Source organism: Sceloporus occidentalis, unplaced genomic scaffold (genome assembly GCF_023333645.1).
Source record: "Sceloporus occidentalis isolate IW3139 unplaced genomic scaffold, rSceOcc1.0.p SCAF_8, whole genome shotgun sequence".
Classification (NCBI taxonomy): Eukaryota; Metazoa; Chordata; class Lepidosauria; order Squamata; family Phrynosomatidae; genus Sceloporus; species Sceloporus occidentalis.
Genome location: NW_028316988.1, coordinates 12,584,475 through 12,598,685, shown reverse-complemented (window position 1 = coordinate 12,598,685; position 14,211 = coordinate 12,584,475). Strand labels below are relative to the sequence as shown.

General features: G+C 43.2%; 1 protein-coding gene across 7 annotated transcripts in view; it reads left to right on the top strand.

The window, feature by feature from the left end:
* Window positions 1-14,211, top strand: part of DENND1A (DENN domain containing 1A) — a 176,318-nt gene that overhangs the window by 109,358 nt on the left and 52,749 nt on the right. For all 7 annotated transcript variants that reach the window (XM_089534724.1, XM_089534725.1, XM_089534722.1 and 4 more), the window contains 2 exons: window positions 5,219-5,264; window positions 12,176-12,277. In XM_089534724.1, the coding sequence (XP_089390850.1) occupies window positions 5,219-5,264; window positions 12,176-12,277 (148 nt within the window). The remainder of the gene's footprint in view (window positions 1-5,218; window positions 5,265-12,175; window positions 12,278-14,211) is intronic.

The window sequence follows — 14,211 nt, the reverse complement described above, 5'->3', positions numbered from 1 at the left end:
GCAAGAACCTGGGGCCTCTTGTGAGTACCCTGTGTCCTAGGAAAGGGAAATGTTTGGCGATGGATGGTGGTAGGGAGGAGAGAGGAATGAGCCAAAGAAGCAGGCATAGCAAGGAAAAAGCCTGCAATTACCAGGAAGGATCTAATTGCACTTTTGCAAACACAAGCACCGATTACCCTTGTCTGATGTGAACTTTAATAAGGGTGGTAATCGCACACTATACTTGTCTGGATAAATCAATTTAGCACTCATTTGTATGCCGTAAATACATTGCCTCCCAAAATAGGTCCATCTATTTTTGAAATGGTGTGAATGTAGGAAATATGTTTTTGGCAACAAAACAGAGATCTGTATGCCACTTCCCCTCGGCTCTCATCTCCTGCTTCTCACCAGGCCTGTGGCAGCGGCGGCGGCGGGGGGGGGACAAGGGGGGCAGCGGACTGTGTTCCAGCAGATTTTACCCCTCTTTGCCTTTGAATCAGGTTTAAATTTTAAAACCTTTAGTTGGTGTTTGGTTTTCTTTGCAGCTGTAACATCAGAAGGAAAAGACCCAAAACAAAAGCAGATGGTAAAGAATAATGGAAGAGATGGAGAGTTTTCCTCCTAGATTGGTGCTTCTTTCACCTCACCAGCTTATTATATATATATGGGCGACATCCACTGAAGGTGGTTTGAAGCTTTGTGGATGAATGTGAGATATCAGATCACCAAAAGCAAACAGACTACTTCCCTTCTCTCCCCCAGCTCCATGCATTGCTCTCAAGAGCTTACACTTCCTGGCATGTGGATGTGTTTTCCCTCTCGGTCTGCCTCTCTCTCGCTCTCTCTGGGGTGATTCAGATGCGATGCTAATCCACTGGTTCGATATTTTGTGCCTGAACTTTAGGCTCTCACACTTCCTCCCTCGTCTCTGCTCCTGGTGTGAGACAAGCCATCGTTTTCTCATTAGGCCAAAATAACCAGCCTTGTTCACATATGTCAAATCAAGGATTGGTATTATGTCAGAGCTTGGGTGTTGTTGTTTTTAATTTAATAATTTTTATCATAGCTCTGAGAGTCCCTCAGTCAGAATGGCTATAGATTCTAGCTACTCATACTCTAAAAAGCAACTTTTCCAAGCTCTGTGGTAGACTACTCCTATTCTTATGCATGAGGCCAAATATGCAGACATACGGAGATGCCTTATCCGTGTTTCTTTCTATGAGAGGAATGGTTCATGCATTCATAAACAAAAGTTCCTTTTGTTCTTCTGGAAATTAAAGAGGCTTATGAGCATAGCATATGTAACCAGAGCAAACATGGTTGCAGTCTTGATCTATGTACTTCTTCCTCTCCTAACAAAACGCTGCATTTGTTGAGTTCACAGACACACAGAGAAGAATTGGCATTGGAGTGTTTGTCATTATGAAGTCTCTTGGTGTATGACCCATGGAAAACCTTAGAGGGTTCTTAAAAAATAGGGGTCACCCAGAAGACCTGTCATTTACACTGGTGGATCATATTTGGAAGAATTCTCACCAGAGGGCTACCAGAGATGAGGAAGGACACTGTGGAACCTATACTTGATGGGTTTGGATTACCTGTTTCTTTTTAATAAAAGTGGAAATGGCAATTTCCTTTTCCTGGGTGGCTGCAGATTCTCCTTAACACCCGTTTTCAAAATGACTTTTGGGCCCAAACAGCAATATTTTCCCCTCGTTGCACTTGAGTTTGAAATCTCCCTTAATTTCACCTGCCAGTTTTCCAATTAGTAGCTGCCCACCTCTAGGGAGAATAGTTAAGGAGGCCTCTAGTTAGCCCAAGGAGAAGAATTAAACTAATTGTAAAAATGCGGTCTGTAATGAATGGGGCAATATGTTGCTATTAAGTCCACAGTATCCATATTCATGTTTGCTGGCTCCTTGGGTTCTTCAACACTTAATCAGCATTCTCTCATTACAGTCTTCGCATTGGGAGGTGGCAGAATACAAGGTATTAATCGCCTCCTTCTCCATTTCCAAAGGCACAAGCAGTGTTTTTGCTTACACGCTGTTTGTGTTGTGTGTTTGAGGAGAAAAAAATGTGCTTTTTAACACTTAGCCATGATTAGGTTTTGGTTGCTGCTGAAGCGCCTGGCAGTTTCAGGTCATCTCTGCCTACAAGAAGCTGAAAGTGCGGGAGCATCACACGTTTGCATGATGTGACTTGTAGCTGAGGGTCTAAACAACATCAAGCCCAGAGTGACAGGCCCTGGGTTCCTCTCTGCCACCCCATGGTCCATCATAAGGAGAGGCCTGGGTTAGACCATTGGTGTATCAATGAACCAATATGGTTTGAGCATTTGACTAAGACAGAGTTTGAATCCCAACCCAGCTGTGGAAACCCACTGGGCAGGTCACACTCAGACTCAAGGGAAGGCAATGGCAAATCTCCTCTGATCAAGCCTTCCCAAGAAAACCTCATGTAAGGTTTGCCTTAGGATCACCATAAGTTGGAAACAACTTGAAGGCAAACAGCACAACACCATCAGATTCAGTAGCGGTACTCTGCACTTAGCAACAAGTCCCCAAAAGTGAAGCCTTTAGTTAATTAAAGGTTAGCTTAAAAATCCCAATCATTTATTATTTACTTTGCATGGCTAGGCCCTTGTGAAGAGTCAGGTGGCACATTGATGATGAAATTATAAATTGGCATGCAGCACATTAAAGATAAATTCGTCTACTATGGCATAGGTATTCATGGACTCAAGTCCACAAAAGCTCATGCCATACCAGATGAGTACATTTTTTAGGTGCCACGTGGCTGTTGGATGTCTCTTTGCAAAGAGAGAAGGAGGTGATTAATACCTAGGTCCCTGTCGCAGGCAGGACATTCTGCAGGGAATGCCTTTTGAATCTAAGAATGTCTTCCCCTGCAAAACCTGCCTAGTCTTCTCATACACTACTTCATTTTTCATGCCTTGTTTACTCACCACTGAGTTTGTGAACATCCTCTGTTTGGAAACAGCTGTGGCTTTCGATCTGTGATGCTTCATTTATGCTACAAGTCACCTCTTGAGGCTGCTGTCATTGTGGGTGGATATGTATGTGAGAATGTGCAGTGGATCCCAAGGTGGGAAGCGTCCAGTTATTGCACTGAAACTCTCTCCTTTGCGCTTCAGTTCTTCCCTTCTCTCTCTTGGCCCTTGTGGGGTCCCGTTCCCCCCCCCAATATCCTAGGTGCTTTTGATTCTGACATCCCTGTTAAATATTTTGTGCCCCCCTTGCGTTGCTTGATTAATTGAGGAAGACTGACAGATCAACCCAAAGCAGTTAATTAAGTTTTACGGCTCTGCCTCCCCCTCTGCCTCCTTGTGACAGGCTGTTTTTCTGGACGCCATCGCCCAGGCCCACTTTTATGGAAGGGTGAACTCTTCCTGCTCTTTTTCATTATGCTTGCTGAGGTTTCCGAGATGAGACATTTGCAGCCTTAAGACTTCCTGCCGAGTTTTAGACTTTGTATTCTTGACATTGAAGCTGTCGTGTTGCCGAATCTCCTTAATTAGGAACACATTCGGCTCCGCGGATGCTTCTGGAGGAGGGCTGGCAGCCTAGCCAGACGCTTGCCCAGGGAAGCCCGGTGGGTTTGTGTGTGTGTGTGTATGTGGGGGGTGTTTCTAGCTAAATAAATGGCTTACAGCTTTGAGCGCAGAATGGCCTGGCGTGGTTGTACCCTCCGAATGCAGCACATTTAGAGGTGCTGTCTTGTTCTGATCATTAAAACATTAAGGGGGAAAAGGCAAACAAAAATATCCTAGGGTGTGAAAGGGATGCTGTGTCGTTTTGGCGGTGGGTGGCTGCTTGTTTGCCTTGCTCAGCCTGCTGTCTTAGTGACTCAATGTGCACTTCAGGGCATTACAAAGAAAACTGGGGGGGAGAAAGCTTCAGAGACAGCTCCTTTCTTTCATGCAGTGCTCCATAAATTTTGACAGTGGCTTACAAAAAAAAGATGCTGCCAAAGATGACTAGGCCAAGCTCCCATTTCATGAGACCCGGTCAAGAGGAGACTAGCCTAGGATGCTGCACACAAATCATCCCTGTCTGTGCAGCTGTTTCCAAACGAGAAATCCCATCTCTGTACTGATGTAGTGATTCTCCTCCCCTCTTCCTTCATGTATATGAGTCTTTGGATAGATTATGATCTCTCCGTTTTGCTACACTGGAAGCATCCCTGCAAGCATATCCTGAATGGGTCCTGACACAGGAGTGCTGCCATTTCCACAAGAACTGGAGATCTTCCACCTGGGATATGCTCTGCTGCTCTTGTGTTCATGGCTTCCTTTGTTATAAGTTGCTTGCAGTACATGGAGTAGATGAGAGAAGTGGAAAGCTGTGGTTCCTGTGCAAAAAAATAAATAAATAAAAAAAAAATCAAACTTAAAGCAATGGTTTAGAGAAAATCAACTCAAATTTTAGATGATGCTGCATCTGGATTGTATCTGCATCCTACTTGTTTGGAACACTGTTTGTGTTGTGCTTTGTGTTGTGTGTATGCACTGTTTGAGTGTTGGACTATGACCCTGGAGATCAATTCCCCGCTTGAGCATAAAAACCCACTGGGTGACCTTGGACAAATCACACTCTCTCAGCCTCAGAGGATGGCCATGGCAAAACACCTCTGAAGAAAATTGCTGAGAAAACCCCACGAGAGGTTTGCCTTAGGGTCACCGTAAGTCAAAAATGACTTGGAGGCACACAGCAACCAAAGGACAGTAGCAGTTTAGAAAAGGAGGACCTAGGTGAGAAAGAGTTGCCTCATCCTATCAGAATACATATTTCAGGGCTTGGTAGACCAGAGGCTTCCTTCAGCCTAAAAGATGTGTTCATAGTCTATTAAGAAAGACTATTTTTGGTTCCAAAGTGCCAGCTTCACAGGGTTCCCAGAGGGCAGATGACCAGGCACCTGGGATCTATCCAGCTTTGGCTGATGTCTTGCCAATGCACAATCTGTTGAGTTTCTTTATCCTTCCAAGTCATTGATTCCTGAAGCCTTTGATGAATGTGGGCCCATTTTAAGTTGATGTCTATAGTAAGCTCTGATGATCGGGTGCCTCTTGCAGAAAGCTGACTTTGTCCTCTCCTAGATCAGGTCACTGTTGCTGGATTCCCATGTTCCTTAAATTTCTTGCTGTGACAATCTTAAATGTTTTTCTGATTCCCTCCTCCCTCAGATTAATCCAACTCTTTCTGTTTTGTTGCAGTGCTCCAATGCCCTACCTCATAGGAATACATTTAAGTCTGATGGAGGTAAGTTCCTTCTGTGTGGGTACCCTCGATTTCTTGGGCTGTGGGCTGGGTTCTCATAACCCAGTTGCAAGAGAGTCACTGGGAAGATCAGAGTGGAATTCGTTTTCCTGAATGACTTGTATGTGTTTTGCAAACCATGAAGATCACCTTTCCTTGGGAAAGTGTTAATGTTGCAGTTTAATCATTAACCAGAATTGGGAGCATACTTATCAAATTTTCAGATGACACCAAATTGGGAGGAATAGCTAATACCTCAGAGGACAGGATCAAAATTCAAAATGACCTGAATAGACTTGAAAGCTGGGCCAAAGCTGACAAAATGAAATTCAACACGGAGAAATGTAAGGTACTGCACTTAGGGCGGAAAAATGAAATGCACAGATACAGGATTATGGAGGACACCTGAAACTACATGTGAAAGGGATCTAGGAGTCCAAGTAGACCACAAGTTGAACATGAGTCAACAGTGCGATGTGGCAGCTAAAAAGGCCAATGCAATTTTAGGCTGCATCAATAAAAGTATAGTGTCTAGATTAAGAGAAGTAATAGTGCCACTCTATTCTGCTCTGGTCAGGCCTCACCTGGAATACTGTGTCCAGTTCTGGGCACCACAATTCAAAAAGGATGTTGAGAAAGTGGAGCATGTCCAGAGGAAGGCAACTAAAATGGTGAAGGGTCTGGAAACCATGTCCTATGAGGAATGACTTAGGGAGCTGGGGATGTTTAGCCTGGAGAAGAGAAGGTTAAGAGGCGATATGAAAGCCCTGTTTAATTATTAGAAGGGATGTCATATTGAGGAGGGAACAAGCTTGTTTTCTGCTGCTCTGGAGAACAGAACCCGGAACAATGGATGCAAGCTCCAGGAAAAGAGATTCCACCTCAACATCAGGAGGAACTTCCTGACAGTAAGGGCTGTCCGACAGTGGAACACACTCCTTCCTCAGAGTGTAGTGGAGTCTCCTTCCTTGGAGGTCTTTAAGCAGAGGCTGGATGGCCATCTGTTGGGGATGCTTTGATTTGGATTTCCTGCATGGCAGAATGGGGTTGGACTGGATGACCCTTGTGGTCTCTTCCAACTCTATGATTCTATGAACCAGGCCTCATGCCCTGTGCAAAGAACATTCAGTTTGGGTCTGTTTAAATGTGGGTATAATGCATTGTTGTTATACTCTGCTGCCATGAATGGCACAACTACTAAATAAATACGAACACTTCATTGATATGTCATTGTAAAAATGGTTGTCCTCACCTCCAGGCTGAAGGAGTCCAGTCTTGTCTCCAATGCTTATCATTTCAGTTCTTCATTTATATTAAAATAGACTTGATAGCACAATGCCCTCCCAAAGTGGCTTACAATGCTCTTAAGAATAAACATGTGAAATAACAAGGTGTAATATATGATTAAACAATAAATAAATAAATAATGCATTAGAAACAGAAGGGCAGAAAAAATCAGAAGAACATTATTTTTGTTAAAAGTGCATGCTGAAATAATAGTTTTTATTACTTGCTTAAAAAGTCACTCTTTAAGCCATTAAAAAGTTTGGGTTTTACCTAGGATGCAAGAAAAATAATAATCACAAGGCACGACAGGTTGGGAAAGGGGCCACTCTTTCTGTTCTTAACATTAATGGTATGGTGCTATGGAGGCTTACTTAAATGCCCTTTTTCTATTCAGCAGGGATGAATTAAAAGCAGAGAGTACTATACCAGCTCCACAACTTCCCCCGTCCCATGCCCCCTGATCTTGCCGGTCATAGTCCTCATTTGTGATTCTTTTCCTTCCCCATTTTCAGTGATGGAAATCGCCTCTCCCAGGCTGCGTTTGTGAGTCTTTACAAATGCTGGTAAAAGCTGCATTTCCTTTTAGCATGTAGTCCCCTCACCCCCATGTTTTAGCCAAGAGTTGTTAGCCATCTGCTTCTCTAACTCCACTGTGTAGGGCTTGAGCACATTGTCTTAAGTAGATAGGCTGCTGTAGTAGACCTAGAGAGCCAGAGCTGCCGTTGTGCCTGTTCCTTGTGTCTGTATTGAATGCCAGCAGTCCTACCCTTCACTTAGTTTATAACTGGCTCAAAACGTTGCATTGCCCAAGTGCTGGAGCTAAGTGCAACGTGCTTCTTTAAACCTCCCCAGACTTTGCTGCTTTGGATGAATGTTTTGCTAAGATATCTCCATTTTGACAATTTTGGTGCTATCCTGTCCTTCCTTCATAGGATTCAGGGGAGTGTTCATGGTCTTCCCAGGTTACTCCTTATTTTTCCTTAAGTCTGGGGCTGTCAGATCCTGCTCTCATAAGAAAAAGGGAACTACAACCATGTGATAGTTCCTCTTGCATTTGAACCCTACGTTTAAACAGCTGTTCCAAGGAAAGACCAGGTTCCATTTGTCACAAACTGTGTCCAGGAAGATTTCCCCCCAAAAAGCTCACCAGCAAGACAAAGTGGAAATTGGTGCCCTCCACTTGTTTGCACCATTTGTGAGGCCTGAGACTAGAGAGAGAAAAACGGCTTCTGAACAGGGGCCTCTATTCTTTGTCTCAGGGAATCTCACGCAAGAACACCACCTTGAAAAGTATGCACATATACATATACTTTTCAAGGCAGTGCTCTTACCCTGAAATTTGCCCTCATCATACACACACAGGTTTGTGTGTCTGTATGTATGTACAGTTATTATGTGGGTTTAAGTTAATTCCAACTTGTGGCAATCCTGTCATAGGATTTTCTTGGCAAGATTTATTCAGAGGAGGTTAACCATTGCCTCTCTCTTAGTCTGAGAGGGAATGTCTGGCTTGAGATCACCCAAGTGCGGATCTGAACTTGGTCTTTCCAAAGCTCTAGTCCGTTCCCTCCGTTTACTCAGATATTTTCCTGCGGTGAAATAGATCTCCTATCTTGATTCCCTCCATGCTGTTGACAGTTTTTAAACCACTCTGATATCTGTCTCTCCTAAATTTAAAACCCTGGTTCTTTCTCTAGCCCACAGTTAAGTTCTTGTTTCTGGCTGTGTTTCCTCTCTAGCGCTGCTCATTGAAGTCTCTTGCTCCAGTCCGCCCCCATTTCCTCTCCAAAGAAGAATTGCTTGCCTCACTTTGTTGTGGACTCTTTGCTCGTTCCCAGTATTTCCCAGTCCGTGTTGGAAATGGGTACATTGAGTGTAGTTGTTTAAAAAATGTTTGGGACCATAAGAGAAGTAGCAGTTAGCCTGGTAATGCAAATAGACAGAATATATTTGAGGGTTAAAATATCAAACATATCCATAGGTTGTTACGTGTAATTTGCTGTGACTGAAACACTCTCCGGTGAGATAAAGTAATCTCTGTTTTTAGTCTGAGGGCCTGTTTCTGATTTACAGCCCCCCCTTTCCCTCCTGGAGCAGAATCTATGGAGCTTTGCAGAACTCCTTATTTTCCAGGATTTCTATCATCACCTAGTCAGTCATTCTCTATAAGACTCCTATTTAGCTATCCGTAAAGCAACTTCAAAGGAAGAGGAAAGTATATAAGCCAGTATATAAGCAAGGCTGAGTTCTCTTACATGAATAATGGAACACCATTCCCACTAATTGAATTCATATTAGGGGAAAATAAGTGTTTAGCACTGATAAATAGCCAGTAGATAAGACAATCAGCGCACACTGGAGCTGCCTGCTTGCAGTTTTTGTGGGCTGAAATGGAAACTTTTAAAATTCATGGTGTTGGTATTGGAGCAATACCCAACATCGCCGGCACAGCATCCTTTCTTGGCTGCAACAAGCGAAGTGTTTGCATAGCAGCCATTTTTAATGAAATTGTTATATATTTTTTATCTCCTCCTTCCTTGAAGGGGCTCATAGGGCTCCCGTGTGGTTCCCTAAGATTACCCCCATTAAGCTTTAGAGATGGTTGTATCTCATTTGCCTTCAGGCCTTTCATGGACCTGATGGAGAACCTGACTTGACATCATATTGCTTGAAGAACAGCTGGAATTAAGTCTGGATGATTCTGTCTGAGTCTCATGAAACATAGGTGTGGTCTTAGAGATGGCCATGGGTAGATAAATTGATTTGAAAATAGAGTAAATAAAGGTTCTTTTAGAGATGTAGTGAGATGTAACTCTGTTGATTTATTGTAATGCGGAAGACTCAGCGAATGATAGCGAGCACTTTTTAAAAAAGGAGGCTTTCAGCAGCGGAAGGAGTCCCTCCTGCCGCCACCTTTCCCACTCTTGCCTTGGAGGCCTTTGGTGCTCTGCTGGCAAAGGGCAGCTGCCAGCGATAAGGACTGTGGATTTGGGGCATCACCTGTGTAGGATCAGGGGGGCTTTTGTACATCAAGGTTAGCTGACTGGCGGAAGAGGGGAAAGAAGCGCAGGAGGGGGTCAGAGGCCACCTGCTGGGCGTGGATCAAAGGGTTCAGAGGTCAAAGAGCACTTGGAGCTTAACCATATCAGTCTGTGGAGTTGCTATTTCAGATTGTAAATCTGATGGTGATTTTCATTAAGACCTCTCCAGTGCTCTGTCAGGCCACCAGATAATAAAATGAGATATCCTCTCCTTCCTACAACCACTAACACTACTCCAGCCACCAGATTGAGATAACATTGGCCTGTGGATGCCAGTGGTTTCTATTTAAGTAAGGCTCCAAACCTTAAAATTTTAGGGCAATTGTGCCGACTGTGGAAATACAAATGGGCTTTTGGACCAAGCGTCCAGTTGCCAAGGAGTCCGATAGAGCTGCATAATAGCTGGGAAACTTTCTCTGTACTTGTCCCCTGTATTCTTTACAGTGCTGTCTATGCTTGCTCTTGCTAAAGAGGGCAGGGGATTTTCAGTCAAATTGGTGGGTGCCAATTTGTATTAAAGAGGGTGGGTTAAAGGTGTGCAGTGATGATGATGGCGACAGCAATGGTGAGGACAACAACGAGTGAAATGGCAAAACGATACCTGAATTAACATTTGCCAAAAAGCATATTTATTTACATTCAATAAGGAAATGAAGTGTGCTCACAGAAGCCATGCTTTTACTTCAGCAAGGGCTGCCTTGGAGGTTTAGGAATAGCTTTTCCCAGTCATGATGCTAATCCTTACACTGTAGTGTGAGGTCTATTGTGTTATCAGAGCACATGTAACAAATCTGGATTTCATACAAGTCCCAATAAACGATGCTGTGTCAACTGCTTTTGCTTTTGCCATTAGGCAATGTTTTTACTTGACTCTGTGAGGTCATTCCTTAACTTTTAAAGCTGATGATAACAGCGGACATTAAATAAGATTAGACTCAGATCAGATATGCCATTATAGCAACAATTTCATTCTTGTGGAAGTGGGAGCAGGAGTTGCAAAAGCCAGAATGGTGGAAATAATTGTTCCTCTGCTTTGACAGTTACATTTGCTTAGGATGATTTGTGGAATTTTTGAGTACAGGGAAGAAGGACTCCATACTTCGTGTCTTATGCCTTGATCATGTAAGTTCTTGCAGTTTGTGCTCTGCAGTACAAAGTCACCCCTTTGAGTTTTTGTGAGGCTCAACCTGAGTGTGAAATCGCACAGAGTTTTACCGAAGGAGAAATTGTGGGGCTGCTTCTGTTGAACGCCGAAGCATGCAGCACCTGCTGATTGTTTACAGGCACAACATTTAAGACCCCCTGCTGCAGTTTGCTCAAGAAGCGGAGAAGGTGCTGCTTCTACATTTTCAAGTGTGGGGATCTCCCCCCCGCCCGCTCCAGGAGACACTACTTTCAGTTGGTAAAGTCTGTTGTATTCCACAGTTTTATGTGGGGCCATAAACTTTGGATTCAAAGCACTTGTTAAAGTGTGCTTTCCTGACATTCTTCTCCTCCTGAATAATAATAAAAAAGCAGTTAGATTAAAAGGCAGGTGGGGATGTTAGCCCAAGTAACCGAAATACATGATGGGGTTGGCTTATTTCATTTCATTTTATTTTATTTTATTTATGTACTCTTTGGCAGATTCCTCACGTCAACTCAGCTGTACAGCCTATTGTTCCCCAGTGGCATGTTGCCTTAAGTCTTGTGTACTATAGCAGAAGGAGAGCAAAAATGGGGGAACTGGTGAGAGGGAACAACCTAGCAGGGGACAGATTTGGGGTGCCAGGAAGGGCAGTAGTACAGAAGACAGGTGAATGTAGTCTGGACAAGATCTGCCAATATGTTCTCCTAAAACAAAGGTTGTGTTCTTGTGCGTTTCTTGCACAGGAGAGTTTTCCTGTTGGCTCATGTTGTACATTGCCTCCATGCAGAAATCCACAAATATCGTTTTGGGCATCCTGTTATGAGCAATCGGAGGGGCATTTCATCCACAGGTTCCTCAGCAGCTGAAATGTTGTCTCGGTCCTCTTCCTTTTCAGCTGATCCTTTGAGACCAAGCCAGGTCAGCTCCTGCTGCCAGGATAGAAAAGAGGCTTCTGTCCAGCCCACTAAGCCCTGAAGACCAAACTTCTGGCTTCAGTTAAGCTGTTACTCGAAGGCCTTTCGGTTGTGCCTTTCAAGAGTCCTCTGGGTGTAACTGAGATTTTTCTTCTTCTTCTTTTGCTGAAGTTTCTAATGAATGAAGGAGGCAGTCAGTTGCTCTGCTGCTTCCTGGCTCCCCAAAGAAGCAAGTCTCCTAAGCTCTGTTTGGGTCTATCAGATATACAGCAACCAAGTGACCTTTGAGGGCCTTGAAGTTGGAGGGGGTCTTTTCCATTTTTCAAAAGGCCGCTGCTCTGTTCATAAAACAATGAATCCCCTTTTCAAATACAAAAGTTTTTTAGCGTTTGGGAAGTTGTGTTATGAATCCTAGCAGCACTAAGAAACTTTGGACAGAATCTGTTTTTGTCCCAGCTGTTGGAAAAAGCACTTGGATGCTACATAGAGGATGACATGTTTTATAGTGACCTTTTCCTTTGCTTCCAACTTTTCTATTTTCAGAAAGTTAGAAATATGGCCCTGGAAGATGTGGTCATACTGAATGTTGACACTAACACACTGGAAACACCTTTTGATGATCTTCAGAGCCTTCCAAATGATATAGTGAGTATAAGTGTTGTTATCTTTCTTGCTGTGCTGAACAGTTTATATGTCTTTGCACAGAAAACCTCCCTTTCCTCTTATTTCGCAAGACTCTTGTGATGGTTGAGTAATTTTAAGGCCAGGAGGATCTCACTTGGTTATAACTACAAAAGTCATGGAGTTTGATAGGCTTGCAATAATCATTCAACCTTATGCACAGCATGCACACTTGTGATTTAATGCTTAAAATGTGATGCTGTGAGCTGATGCTTAAAATCTGGTGTTGCAAATTAGAAATGTTTCAGTCCTGACCAGAGCTGGAAAGACACTGAATGGAAAGGTAAGGAAGAAGGCTTTAAACTGAAGCAACATCTGGGTCCTACATTTCCGACCCATAAATCCTATGTGTTTTCATCTCTCAAAGCTCAGCACTGTGCACTGATAAGGAAGGATACACCAACTCTTTCTTTGTGTTTCCTATTGTTTTGGGAAACATTGGCCCTCGTGAGGTTCAGCTGGCAGTTTTCCCAGGTGGTTAATGAGGTTGTTGCCACTGCTGTGCCCCTCTTCTAGATTTTAAAAAAGTCTTTGTTAAGGATTTTAAGATGGGAGTAAGAATTTCGTAGCTGTAGTCTGTCGTCTGTCAGTCTGTAAAGTTTCTAACAGGGGGGAGTCAATCTAGTTCAGACTATCTGTAGTATATATAGCAGAGGGCAAAGTAGAGGTTTTGACTGCATGTCATAGTATAAAAATGCAAAAACTGTAGAGCACCAAGGCTTTCTTCAGGGGCCTATAAAGGCCCAGTGAGGCTAATTCTGATTTCCTTAGCTTCCTTTTGTGTCACAATGATATCTGCTGTTGTCCCCCTTCTCTCCTTCCTCTGTAGGGTTTTCTGCAGCCTTGGAAAAGAGCAGACTTGTGTAGTTTATGGAATGCAAATATGGGTTGGGTCTTTGGGTCCCAGCCCCTCATACATATTGGGGGAGGGGAATATGAATTGTCAATAATCAAGTATAATATTTGATTTTATGTACCTTCATGAAAAGAGCCATTGTGAGAGTATACTGGAACATCAGAAGAGATGTCACCAAATAAACCCAAAACTGAAAGCTTTGGAATGTCATAAACTTTAAGAGACTTCTTTCCATTTTTTATTATTATTATTATTATTTTATAACAGAAGGGAGGGCCATTTCACTAGTTAAATTTTCAATACAGTTTTCCACAGATCTGCTTAAAAGCTGTGATTTTATTATTATTGTTGTTACTACATTATTATTATTATTATCATTATTATTATTTGAAGGATGTTTGGAGCCTCACAGAGGAAGTGCTGCCAGCAAATTCAATTACCAGCTTAGCTTGCAACAAAAATGTACATGGTTTGGGGTTTTCTCTCCTCTCACCCCCCGGTGCTCCAAGCTGTTACTTAACTACAGCTGAGTTTAGTGGTGTCTGAAGGGGAGGAAAAAGCTTTAAGGAGCATCCTTTTAGTTATAGTAATTAATAGCTTCCGACTTGCCCTCGCCCCACTTCTGTTACTTAAGGTACCTGGATAGGAAAGCTTTTTCCGCTGCTGTAAGTTGGCTCTCCATTGTGCCTTTGGCCACTAGAGAGCAGATGTCCTCCTTCATTTGTAACTGGATTTATGTCAAGTTTTTTTCCATGCTTCATGTGCTGGTGACTCTGTATAGATCACACACTTTATGGCTGCCAGAATATAAGTAAAGCTGATTTTTTGCACTGTTTTTTCTGCCTTGGGTGGCAGGAGAAGAAGGGCATCTGGTGAATCTTAATAGAAATGCTGAGATATTTTGCTAACTCCCAGCATTTGCAAGATCCACTTGGCAGAGTTTGTGCCTTGCTGTTTTGGGCAAGGGTGACCTGTTGGCAGCCATTGCAGTGGAAGGGCACCAGCTTTTATCTTCTGATTCAGGGGATTTCAGACTCAATTT